The 14,404-nt window shown below is 32.4% G+C and overlaps 1 protein-coding gene across 5 annotated transcripts in view; it reads right to left on the reverse strand.

Moving 5' to 3' along the window:
* The window catches only part of CNTLN (centlein), a 263,049-nt gene that overhangs the window by 169,497 nt on the left and 79,148 nt on the right, over positions 1 to 14,404 (reverse strand). For 4 of the 5 annotated variants that reach the window (XR_012495705.1, XM_019739197.2, XM_074330345.1 and 1 more), the window contains 2 exons: positions 13,140 to 13,274; positions 12,354 to 12,533 (listed from right to left, as the gene is read on the reverse strand). The exons of the other annotated variant lie outside the window; for it this stretch is intronic. Coding sequence is in view for 3 of the 4 variants with exons in the window: in XM_019739197.2 (XP_019594756.2) it covers positions 12,354 to 12,533; positions 13,140 to 13,274 (315 nt within the window). In the remaining variant the exon portion in view is untranslated. The remainder of the gene's footprint in view (positions 1 to 12,353; positions 12,534 to 13,139; positions 13,275 to 14,404) is intronic. 5 annotated transcript variants of the gene reach the window in all.

Here is a 14,404-nt window from a genome sequence, read left to right on the forward strand (position 1 = left end):
GTCCAAATTTAACAAAAACTTACAGCATGCAAAGAAAGAAGACAGTATCATCCATTGAGAAGAGAGGAAGCAGACAATAGAAACTGCCCATGAGAGGGCCCCGATGTCAAACTTCACAATTACTTTAAAACCTTCAAATATTTATGGTAAATATTTAAATACATATTTTTTTAAAAACACACTTAAAAAGTACCGTTTCTTAAAAAAAGTAAAAAAGGTAAAATGACAATGTCTCATCCAAAAGAAAATAGCATTACAGTGATACAAATGATTTTGAAACATCCAAACAGAAATTCTGGTGCTAAAAAGCACAATAACAAAAATGAAAGAAAAAAAGAAAAGAAAACTCACTAGAGGAACTCAACATTTACTATAAATTAATAGGAATGAAAACAACAAATTAGAAGACAAATCAGTAAGAATCATAATGAAAAATTAATAGCTTCAGAGAAATGTAGGATGCTACAAAAATGCAACTATAAGCATAATGGGATTACCAGAGGAGAGGCAAAAGTATAGAGAACAGAAAAAAATATTTGAAGAAATAATGGCTGAAAACTACCCAACAATGATGAAAAACATTATTCTACACATGCAAGAAGCTCCAAGTAGTGTACATGCAGAGATGTGGATCAGACACATCATAGTAAAAAATGCTGAAAGCCAAAGACAAGGAGAAAGTCTTTAAAACCACAAGAGAGAAATGACTCATCATTTACCAGAGATCTCAGTAAGATTAACAACTGACTTTCCTTCCTTTCCAGGAATAATGGAGGCCAGAAAAAGTCAGATAACATATTCAAAATTCTCAAAGAAAAAAAAGAATATTGCCAACACAGAATCCTATATTGAGTAAAGCTATCAATTACAAATGAATACAGTGAGTGACATAAGCAAATACAATGAGCAAAATGGCAGAGTATGCAGCTCCAAGAACTCTTGCCCTGGTAGAAACATCAAAAGAAAAGCATAAACTGTCAGAACCAATAATAGAAAAAACCCAGAAAGCATTCAAAGGCATACAGCAACCAAGGAAAAAAGCAACTTGAAAATGGGATAAAAAGATTTGTGGAGTTTTTACTTGCCCTTTCTCAGACCACTCCCAACACATTAGCCATCCTAAAGCCAGGGAATCTTAAAGCACTGGAATTCTTCTAGTGTCATTAGCCCATGTTTCCAGTAGGGGATCCTGGTTGCTGGTTTGGCAGGGAGGAGAACAGACTCTACCAGCAAATTATTGTGTATGTCTGTTCTAACTTTACTGGGGACTACCTAAAGGAATGATGCAAAGTGAATATCTCTGTTTGACCTAACTGGGAATGAGGACTGGAAAAGTGGAGGATATGGCTCAAAAAAACCACAAGGTAAACTAACAAACCACAGATCCCTGAGGCAAAAGGTTATTGGTCAAGATATACAATAAAATGCCTAAGGCATGGGAGCAAACACTGCGAGACACGCTTTAAGTAAATAGAACATTTAAAAAAGTACATGTCCATACAGGAGAGTTTAGAAAGCCATACGCGTGCTTGGAGAAAAATGCATAATCAGAAAAAACAAACAAACAAACAAAAAACCAAACAAACAAAAAAGAAAACCCTGTGTTTTCACCTCAGGATGACTTCTGGGTTCAGTGCAAATCTGAATCAGTATTAAAAGAGTGTCTCAGCACACAGTCTGGGAGAGAAATTTGTTTTATGTCCCTGTGTGTATTTTTGTTTTTGTTTTTGTTTGTTTGCTTGCTTTAGCTCCTGGCATTCAAGGAAATCTCTGTCATAACATAAACTGAAAAAAAACAACAACAGAAAACTAAAGGATAGAGACTTTGATGACCACAACAAGGAATACAGTCTTTGAAAGACTATCTAAATAAGCAGACTACATAGCTTTCAACAAAAATGCAGTAATTCCTCGAGAAGGGGCAGAATCTCAATAATACTATAATACCACATTATAATACTCAAAACCCAAATTTCAACAACAAAAAATTACAAGGCATACATAGAAATTGGAAAGTATTGCCTATTTAAAGAATACATAAATTAACAGAAAGCATTCCTGAGAAACTCCACTGAAGAGACTTATAAGGCAAAAAGTTTATAACATCTGTCTTAAATATACTCAAGGAGATAAAGAAAAACATGGGAAAAAGCACTAAAGGAAATCAGGAAAACAATGTAGAAACCAAAAGAATATCAATGAAGAGATAGTAAGTATAAAAAGAATCAAACAAATTCTAAACAGTATGATAACAAAAAATGAATAATTCACTAGAGGGTTCAACAACAAATATAAGCAGGCAGAAGAAAGAATCAGCAAACTGGGAGGTAGAACAAGTGAAATTATTGAATCTGAGCAGTAGAAAGAAGAATGAAGAAAAGTAAACAGAGCCTATGGGAACAGTAGGACACCATTACCAGACCAACATACACATTATAGGAGTCTAAAAAGGAGACAAGACAGAAAAGAGCACAGAAATAACATTGGGGGGGGGGGGGGGGGGAATGGCCAAAACTTGACAATTTTGATGAAAGATATCCACCTAAAACTCCAAAGACTGCAACAAACTCAAAGTAAGACCAGTAGAAAAAGACCCACACTGAGATGCATTACAATCAAACTTTTGAAATTCAGCTAAAAACCAACAGGCAATCTTGAAAGCAATAACAGAGAATGACTTCTCACAATCAAGGGATCATTAATGAGATTAATAGCTGGTTTATCATCAAAAAACATGGAAGCCAGAAGGCAGTGGGGTGATAAAGTGCTAAAAGAACTGTTAACATTGAATTTTATACCCAACAAAACTGTTCTTCAAAATTTAGAGAATAAGTCATTCACAGATAAACAAAAGCTGAGGGAGTTCATCACTAGGTCTGCCCTATGAGAAATACTATTCCTTCAGATTGAAATGAAAGGATGCAAGACAGTAACTCAAAGCAGGATGAAGAAATGAAGACCCAATAAAGGTAAATGTGTGGACAAACATAAAAGTCAGTATTATTGTATATTTGGTTTGTAACTCTATTTTTCATTGCCTACATGATTTCAATGACAAGCACATAAAAAATTATAAATCTATGCTATAGAGCAGACAATTTATAAAGATGTAACTTGTGACAACAATAATGTAAAGGGAAAGAGCAATACAGAAGGATATTTTTCATACACTAATGAAGATAAGTTGGTATCAATTTAAATTATATTGTTATAAGTTTAGGATGATAAACATAATCCCCATGCTAACCACAAAGAAAACATCAATACAATGCATGCAAGAAATGAGAATCGAATCAAAATGTGCCACTACAAAAAATCAACTAAACATGAAGGAAGGAAGTAACAGAGGAAATCAGGGACTCAAAAAAGCTATCAGACATACAGCAAACAAATAATAAAATGTCAGAAGTTAGTCATTCCTTACTAGTAATTACTTTAAATGTACATAGATCAAACTCTCCAATCAAAAGGCAGAGATTGACAGAACAGATTAAGAAACACTTTACAACTCTATATTGTTTAAAACAGACTTACTTTAGATCCAAAGAAATAAATAGACTGAAAAAAATGAAAGGATGGGTAAAGATATTACATGAAAATAACAATCTGATAAAGAGCTGAGATGGTTTTAATAATATTAGACAAAATAAACTTTTAATTAAAAACTATTACAAGAGACAAAGGAGGAAATATATATATATATATATATATATATATATATATATAGAGAGAGAGAGAGAGAGAGAGAGAGAGAGAGAGAGAGAGAGAGAGAGAGAGAGAGAGATGGGGGGAGAGAAGGAGAGGGAGAGGGAGCCAAAAAATGTATACACATTTTAAGAAAGGAAATAACTGTATTAAAATTGTAATACTAAATATATACTGATAACAAAAGATGAATATAAGTCATGCTTGACTTCTGCAATTACAAGAGGTGCTCAAAGTGGTTATCATCAGCCTAACTTTAATATGGTTTTTTCATTTCTTAAAATGTGTATACATTTTTTGACACCTTCTGTGTGTGTGTGTGTGTATGTGCATATATATATATATATATTCGTCAAAATGCTATAAAAACTATCAACATATATGTACCAAACAACAGAGCCCTAAATTACATAAACAAATTACAGAATTGAAGGGAGAAACAATTCTACAATAATAGTTGCAGAATTCAGTACTCCACTTTAAATAATGAATAAAGCATTTTAACATATGGTCAATAAGGACATAGAGGGCCTGATCAACACTAAACTAAGTTCATAACAGACGTATATAGAACACTATACCCTAAAACAGTAAGATACCTTTTTCTTCTCAAGTAGACATGGCATATTTCCTATATCATACTATAAGTTAGGCCATAAAACAATTCTCAATAAATTTAAAAACATTAAATTCATACAAAGTATCTTCTCCATCCACAATGGAATGCAGCTTGAACTCAATAACAGAAAGAAAACAAAAATTTGAAAAATATGTGGACATTAAACAATACACTCTTAAACAACCAGTAACTGAAAGAACAAATTACAAGAGAATTAGAAAATATTCAGAGATGAATGAACTAAAAAACACAATATACCAAAACTTACAGGATACAGCAAAGGCAGTGCTCAGAGGAAAATTTATAACAGTAAATACCTACATTAAAAAAGAAGACATATTTCAAATCAATAATCTTATTTTATACCTTGACGACACAGAAAAAGAATAGCAAAGCAAACCTGATGGAGAAGAAGGAAGAGAATAATACAGAGTTTTGAGGAATTATTTTTAGGGAATAGCAAAATAGAATCAGTTAAAGCAAAAGTTGGCTCTTTGAAAAGAGCAACAAAATTAACAAATCTTTAGCTTGACTAACAAAGAAAAAAAGAAAGAATTAAATAACTAAAATCAGAAATGCAAGTAAAGGCACTACTAGTAACCATGGAGTAAAAAGATTATTAGAAAATACTATAAACAACTGTATGTCAACAAATTAGATGACCTACATAAAATAAACAATCTCCTAGAAACACACAAATTACCCAAACTGACTCAAGAAAAAAGAACAAATCAATAGACATATAATAAGTGAAGAGGTAGAATCAGTTATCAAAACCTCTCAACATAAAATATTCTAGGAACAGACAGCTTCACTGGTGAGTTCTAGCAAACATTTTAAAAAGAATTAATGCCAATATTTCTCTTCCAAAAATATAAGAGGGAGTACTTCCTAAATTGTTCTATAAGGCCAGCTATATCCTGATACCAAAGTCAAATAATGATATCCCAGCAATGTAAGTTTGGTTTAATATTCAAAATCAAGAACGTAATACACCATAGAAATAGAATAAAAGCCAAAAACCACACGATAATTTCAACAGATGCCAAAAAAATATTTGTCAAAATGCAACACCCCTTCATGATCAAAAACATGTCTCAACAGACAAAGAATAGAAGGGAACTTCCTCAACCTGATGAAGTATATTAACAAAAAATCAGGGCTAATATACTCGTACCCAAGAATCAAAGAGTGAATCCTTTCCCCTTGAGATCAAGAATAAAACATAGATGTGCACTCTCTTTCTATTCAACTTTGTACTAGAGGTTCCAGCAAGGGCAACAGAAAATAAAATGAGACCAAAAGGCATACAGATTGAAAAGGAAAAAATAAAACTATCTTTACTTGAATATGACATGATCTCAAAAATAGAAAAATCTTAAAGAATCAACCTGTTCAGCAAGGTTGCTGGATAAAATATTCAAAAATTAATTGTGTATCTATGCATTAAAAATGAACCATCCAAAAAAGAATTTCACTTAGAATAGCATAAAAAAACTTAAATATTTAGGTATATATATACCCAAAGAAGTGCAAAGCTATACTCTGAAAACTACAAAACATTATTGAAAAAAATTAAAGAAGACATAAACAAATGCAATATCCTGTGTTGATGGATCAGAAAATATAATATTGTTAAGATGGTAATACTTCCCAAATTGATCTTCTGATTCAATATACTCTGTATCAAAATAATCTCAGCTCATTTCTTTTGCAAGGAATGGAAAAGCTGATTCTAAATCCATATGAAAATGAAAGAGACCAAGAATATACAATCTTGAAAAATAATAAATTTGGAAGACAAACACATCCCAATTGCAAAGCTTACTACAAATCTACAATATTCAAGACAGTGTGGCAGAGACATAAAGGTAAATGTATAGATCAAAGGAATAGAGAAGTGAGGTCCAGAAATAAACCATTACATTTACAGTCAATTGATATTCAATAAAGATGCCAAGACAAATTCAGTGGAGAAAGAACAGCCTTTTTCAACAAAAGGTGCTGAAACAACTAAATAGCACAAGTAAAAGAATGAAGTTGGATTCTTATCAAACAACATATTTTTAAAAAATTCAAAATGGATCAAATAATTAAATGTAAGATATAAAACTATGAAAATCTTAAATGAAAACACAGCTGTCCATCTGCACGATCTTGGATTAGACAATGGTTTCTCAGACATGGCACCAAAAAACACAGGCAACAAAGAGTAGATAAAATTTAAAAATTTTGTGTTTCAAAAACACCATTAAGAAGTAAAAAAACAACTCAGAGAATTGAAGAAAAGAATTCTAAACAGTATAGCTGAAAAGAGATTTGTATCCGGAATATATGCACAAGAAATGAATACACAGTTCTTCAAAGATATATACATTTCTTCAAAGACATACAAGGCCAATAATACATGAAAAGATGTTCAACATCATCAGCCATCAGGGAAATACAAATCAAAATACAGTAAGAAACCACTTCACATCCACAAGGATGGCTATAATAAAAACAAAACAAAACAAAATAAAAAAACCCAGACAATAACAAGTGTAGACGAGGACAAAGAGAAATCAGAACCCTCACAACCTGATGTTCAGAGTGTAAAATGGTGCAGCTGCTTTTGAACAGCCTGATGTTTCCTCAAAAGCTTAAAGATAGAGTTATCCTATGGCTCAGTAAACTCACTTCTAATTATGTACCTAAGATAAATGAAAATATATGTGTGTGTATACAAAATCTTGTACATAAATATTCATAGCAGCATTATTCATAGCACAAACATCCATCTACCGGTGCTAAATAAATAAAATGCAGCATTATCTATAGAATGGAACATTATTCAACAATAAAAAAGAATGAAGCACTAATACATGCTACAACAGACATAAATCCTGAAAACATTATTCTACTAAGGGGCAGAAGTCAGTCACAAAAGAGCATATGTTGTGATTCATTTATATGAAATTTTTAGAATAGATCAATCTATAGAGATAGAAAGTAAATTAGTGGTTATCTACTAACCTTTGGTGGAGCTCAGGGTAAATGAGGAATGATTGCTTAAGGTTACAGGCTTTCTTTTGGGAATGATGAAAATAATTTCAAACAAATTATGGCAATAGTTGCACAACTCTGCATAAACTGAAATTATTGGATCATACGCTTTAAATGGATTGAATGTAAGGTATATAAACAATATGCCAATTAATATTTTAGAAAGGAAAGAAAGAGGCAAAGCTTTCTTATTGACACACTATATAATTATATAACTTAAAAAAATTCAGAAAATACACAAATTTTTAGAACTAATAGGACAGTCGAGAAAAATTGCTGAAAAGAAGTTTAAAACAAACTACATCAGTAACATTCCTGCATTCCAGAAATAATCAATTCAAAGTATAATTAAATATATTTTTACAATAATAAAATGCTTTTACAATAATTTAGTAGTTAGGCACAAACTAATAAAAGTGGACAATGCCATTTTTAGAAAGTTACAAAACCTTGTTTGACATTCATGAATGGTAGCATCAGAAGTCTTCCAAAATTATTCATAAATTAAGTGGTTCTAATCTGCTTTCTAACAGAATTTTTCAGTAAAAGTAATAAAATTGTTAATATTATAAGATAGTGAAGACGCACATGTAGGGTTCATGATTTACAAAAAAGAATACAGAAGTGGACAATCCTACCAAATAAGGGGTCAAATTATAAAATGCTAATACCTAAAATCATAAAAATAATAGAAAGTCCAGAAACAAACCCATACACATGGAAATTTGGAGATGTGAGACACTGCATCACAAATCAACAACCTATTGAATAAATAATGTGTAATGCCATACACAAAAATTAATTCTAAATAGATTCAAGACTTTGGGATACGAAAAACTAGCATATGAAACGCATAAAGCAAAAGTGTTGCAGAAGAATATAATAAAATTGACTCTATCAAAATTCACAAACTTTTGAAAGTCCAATTCACCTTCTTCAAGATTCAAAGAACAGAAGGTATTTGTAATATATACACAATATATATGTGGGTGAGATATATATATATGTATATATATGTATATGTATATGTATATGTATATGTATATGTATATAAAACATAATAGTATCTAGAATAAATAAAGATGCCTACAAATTATTAAGAAGAAAACCAAACACCCCAATAGAAAGTCACAGAACTAAAAATCAAAGCAAATTAAAAATGAACTATTTGAAGAGTAAATAAGGAAATGAAAATTATCATGAAGCAATCATGTAGCTGTTAATTAACACAAGGAAGTACCACTTACTGTTATCATACTACCAAAGTTCTCAAAGGCTGTAGGGAAGCAGAATTGATATTAAAAAATTAAGAAATAAAAGCATCAGAATTCAATTCTCTCGATGGCTCAGTCATTCCCTGATTGTACACTAACAGATTTAATGTATTTCCTTAAATATCTGCAATTAATTGATTCACAAACTCAGAAAGACACATCCTTTCTCCTCTAACTTAAATAATCATGCACACGTGTGTCCACCCACACACACTTACATACCCATACTTACTATATTTTAATAGTTAAATATTTATACTTACACCACATACTACTTTTATGTGTGAAAATATAAAGTACTATCATATTTACTAGCACAAAAATGTGTTTCTAGCCTTTTCAACAAAATCTATGTTAAAAGATACAACATCCATTTATGACTAAAACATTCAATAAAATAAATGGGGAAGGAAAGTGCTTCAACATAATAAAGGACACATAGGACAAACCCTCAGCTGATATCATTAATAAATGGTGAAAAACCGAAAGCTTTTCACCTAAGATTAGGAACAAGACAAGTATGCCCACTCTCACCACTGTTGTTCAATATAGTACAGGAAGTCCTAGCCAGAGCAATCATGCAAGAACACAAAATAAAAGGCATCTGGATGAGGCATGAATAGGTTAAATCGTCACTTTCTGCAGACCACATGATTCTTTATATAGAAAACCCTAAAGACTCCACCAAAAGACTATTAGAAACAATAAACAAATACAATAAAGTTGCTGTCTACAAAATCAATGTACAAAAATCCATTGCCCTCCTATATAGCAACAATGAAATTTCAGAAAAGGAAATGAAAGATATTTTATTTTATAATTGCAACGAAAAGAATAAAACACCTAGGAAACTACTTAACAAACAATGTGAAGGACCTATACACTAAAAACTACAGGACATTATTAAAAGAAATTGAAGAAGACACAAAGAAATGGGAAACTTTCCATTTCTTTGTGTTCATGGATTGAAAGAATCAACATAGTTAAAATGGCCATATTACCCAGAGCAATATGCAGATTTAATGTTATCCCCCATCAAAATCCCAATGGCATTTTCTAAAGAAATACAAAAAAAAAATCATTAAATTTGTACGAGGTCGGACAATTAAGTTCACGAATTCATCCTAGAAAAAGTGCTACATACCTCATTGCTGAATATCACTACAGTCACCTTTGAAGTACTCCCCTTGGGAAGCTATGCACTGATATCAGCGCCTAGTTCACCCTTCAAAGCAATTTTGGAACTCTTTTTCTGGAATGGCCATCAGAGCTGTCATCGTATTACCCTTGATGTCCTAAATGTCATCAAAATGTCTTCCATTCAATATTTCCTTCATCTTCAGGTAAAGAAAGAAGTCATTGGGACCCGATCAGGTGAATAGGGAGGGTGCTCCAATACAGTTATTTGTTTACTGGCTGAAAACTACCTCACAGACAGTGCTGTGTGAGCTGGTGCATTGTCGTGATGCAAGAGCCAGGAATTGTTGGAGAAAAGTTCAGGTCGTCTAACTTTTTCAGGCAACCTTTTCAGCACTTCCAAATAGTAAACTTGGTTAACTGTTTGTCTAGTTGGTACAAATTCTTAATGAATAATCCCTCTGGTATCAAAAAAGGTTAGCAACATTGTTGCAACAAGTTCACGAACTTAATTGTCAGACCTCCTACAGAACTTCAAAATGCCCCAAATAGCCAAAGCAATCCTAAGAAAAAAGAACAAAGCGAGAGGTGTTACACTCCATGACTTCAAATTATACTACAAAACAACAATAATCAAAACAGCATGGTATTGGCAGAAAAACAGACACACATACCAATGGAACAGAATTAAAAATCCAGAAATAAACCCACATATATATATGGGCAGATAGTTTTTGACAAAGGAGTCAGAAACTTACAATGGAGAAAAGAAAGCTTCTTCTGTAAATGGTGCTTGGAAAATTGGAAAGCCATGTGCAAAAGAATGAAACTAGACTGCTATCTGTCACCCTAAACAAAAATTAACTCAACATAGCTCAAAGATCTAAAATATAAGACATCAAACAATAAATTGCATAGAGGAAATCATAGGTACTAAACTTATGAACCTTGGGTTTCGAGAGGATTTTATGAATTTGACTTCAAAGGCAAGGGAAGTAACAGCAAAAATAAATAAGTGGAACTATATTAAACTAAAAACCTTGCATACAGCAAAAGAAACCATAAGCAAAACAAAATGGGACCGACTGAATGGAAGAAGATACTTGCAAACAACACCTTGGATAAGGAGATAATAGATAATAAAAGCATGTCACATGTGCTCATGTTCATGTCAGTACATGACTGTTCATAGCAGCATTATCTGAAATAGCCCCCAAATGCAGACAACCCAAACAACTAGAGAATGGATAAACTGGGGAGTGTTCATGCAATGCAATACCACACCAGTAATGAAAATGAATGAACTACAGCCATAGGCAACAACATGGGTGAATTTCAAAATGTCCATGTTGAACAAGAAGCCAGACTCACACACAAAAATACACTGTGTATTACTTTATGTTAAACTGTAAAAACGAAATGAATACATGGTGTTAATAAGTCAAGAGAGTGGCTATCTTTGGGGAAAATAGAAGGGGTAGTGACTGAAAAATGGCAGAATGGATACTTCTGGGATGCTGATAATGCTCTGTTTCCTGAGGAGGGAGAGATTCCATAAGTGTGTTCGCTTTGGGATAATTATTGAGCTGTGCACTTATGGTCTATGTGCTTATTCTGTATGTGTATTATGCTTTAATAAATAAGCGAAAAACGTAATCTCTTTAACAAATACTATTTCAAATACATGCTTGTCATTCTCTCTCCATGAACTCTATTTGGTGTCATACTTGGCCAGGTGGGGTGGTGGTGGTTTGGGGGATGGGGGGAATGAGGTAGGAAACAGTAGAAGAAAAAAAATCTACGAGCTGTTAAACATATTTTCTATACGTAATGTGTCTATCTGCTCTTGTCATGAATTCCAAGTCTTCTCTGAAGTGGAAAAAAATTCCTTTAAATTCCTGATCCTAAAAGGCAATAAATCACTCAAAAAAAGATCTGTTAAAAGAGAAACCTGAAATTAGTTTTTTAAAATGTACAAAAACACGATCAAGACAAAGAAAAAGCCAAAAAAAGTATTATTTTGAAAAATACTGATCAAAAGGGTGTAAGAATATTATAAAGATTGACTGTACCTCTTGTGTTCTATAAAAATAAAACTTTACTGTGATCAGGCCCTCCTAAGCCAAAGAAAAGCACCACCTTCGAAACACATATGAGTATTTTTTAACTGTCTTGTGCTTATTTACATTTCTTTTTTTAAAAGCCTGGAAAATAGAGTCTTAAAACTATACTACAATGAATTCTATCTATATTTATAAATTTAAGCCCTAACTAAAAAAAGTAAAAACTCATAATTCTAAATATGCTTTTCAAAAATATGTTTTATTTCAAAATGCAATATCCTTTATTTTTTAATGATTACATTTTAGATCATTATTTGAAGTCAGTTTCCTGCTTTGCAACATCAATTTTTAAAAAGCTGTGGGTCTTAAGTGAAGGAATATAAATTAATGCTAGTCCCCACTGGTGGATTTGAATATATAACTTGTTATTTAAAGAAAATAACATGTAATAAACTTCCTATAAGAGTTACATCCAAAAATAACAGCACGGATTCCATGCTCACTGCATACCTTTATTTTTGTATCAAGGCTACATTTTTCTTTTCTCCAATGTGCCTCCTGCTTCCTCAGTTTCTCCAGTTCATTTAGCAGGTCAGCACAGCGGGTACTTAATTTCTCATTTTCCTCCTCCAGATTTTTTATAACCAGTCTGTTTTGCTCTTCCTTATTCTGTACACACTCTTTAGTAACCTGTAGGACAGTACCACAAGGGCAGATAAACAAACCAAAAAAAAAAAAAAAAATGGTGAGAACTAATCAGCAAATACAAACTGTGCAGTTTTACCCTCACAGCAACTTCTTCTATATTTGATGGCCAAGGTCACCTGTATACTTTTATTGGTCTCTTTTCATGCAGGTGGATGGGTCATATTTTTTCACTAGATGACAGCTTTGATGAGTACACATTTGCAAAGAGCCCATTAATTGATCAAGCTGCCTTTGATGCTGTCCCCAGCTATTTTTGAGACCCACACAGACATATCCTCCCAGACCTGGGTTTTATCAATTAATAATGCCAGTCCCATCAGAATCTAATTACAAGAAGCCACATATTCACACTCCTACTTTCTTAGCTCCATTTCCATCATTAACTATTTATCTGAAAGTTATAAAGCTTGGAGTCTTCGCTTTAAAGCATATTTCTCAGAGTTTTTTGCATGTGAGAAGACGGTGTGGTACAGGGCCTAAGGCAATTTTTCCTCCAAGCTTGTCACTTTCTGTGCCACAAAAGCTGACAAAGCTTAAAGTGGGACTTCAAAGCAATAGTACTGTAAAACTATGTACAAGACAACACACCTTAACTTCTTGCCTTTTATCTTTAAATTTCTTCTGCAAATCACCGAATTCTTTCCTTAAGAAAGCATTTTCTTCATCTATTGCAATTTTCTGTTTTAAAAGGTCATTTATGTCCTGTTTTAGTCCCGATTCTCTCTGCGGAAAAAAATCAAAATTATTGGTGAGCTGGTATTTCTAAGAAAAAATTATTTTATCTAAAGAATTTTCAATCTTGATTGATAATGTAAAGCTAAAGTACCTTTCATAATAATTGTCATTTCCTTCCTGTGATATGCCCATAGCTTTCCAAGTAAACTGTGCAAGAGTGGTACCCATTTATTAGTTTAAGATGAAGAACACATGAAAACTGGATACCAAATACTAAACCACATTCAGAAAGCACACTTTTAGGATTTAGGTGTGTAATAAGAGAAAAATAAAATTTCACAAAACATTCTGATTAAGGAAAATGCATATGTAGCTAAAATAAGTATTACATTCTTATTTGAGTATCATTTGGAAGACAACATTTTTTAGAGAAACAATTACAGTGTTTTTGAAGGCATAAATAATTTTAAAGAATGAAAAATGCCAAGTTTCTTTTGGTACCCAAAAATATCTTGCTCCATAGGAAGAATATTCAGAATATTAAAACTGCCACGATTTTTAACTGAATATTAAAACTGCCACAATTTTTAACTGAAATACCTAAATGATACCTAATTGGAGGATATATCCATGACTCAATTCTTAGTTTTCCTCTTTTCTCCTTATAGCTTTTCTCTCAGAAAATTCACCCACTCTCTTGGCTTATGGTCTCATCTCTGTCTGAAAGACTACACAATCCATAATCCAGCCCTGACTCTCTCCCATCACCAATCCCATATTTCTAACTTTCCATACAATACCTCGACTTGGATTATCCGCTGTCATCTCAAACTAACATGATAAAAATGAAATCCGTATTCTGACTGTCTTTCCTAAACTTCAACATTTGTAAACCCATCCATTTTGTCAACAAATATTTATTAAGACCCTTATCTAGTTTTACACTTTTTTAAAGTCTCCAAATCATTCTTAACAGCATCCTTCCCTCAAGTCCCATTTGCCTGTCAACCAAGAAGCAGACACATCAAGATATAAATACACAATTTTCTTATTAAGTAATATGGTCAGTAGGAACCCCTGACCTTTATTCCATCTCTGTTCTATCATTTATGCTCATCTAATCCCTAAATCTCAATTTATTTTGTACTGCCATATTTTTTCTTTATCAAATCCTCTCC

This window comes from Rhinolophus sinicus, linkage group LG04 (assembly GCF_036562045.2).
Source record: "Rhinolophus sinicus isolate RSC01 linkage group LG04, ASM3656204v1, whole genome shotgun sequence".
Lineage (NCBI taxonomy): Eukaryota > Metazoa > Chordata > Mammalia > Chiroptera > Rhinolophidae > Rhinolophus > Rhinolophus sinicus.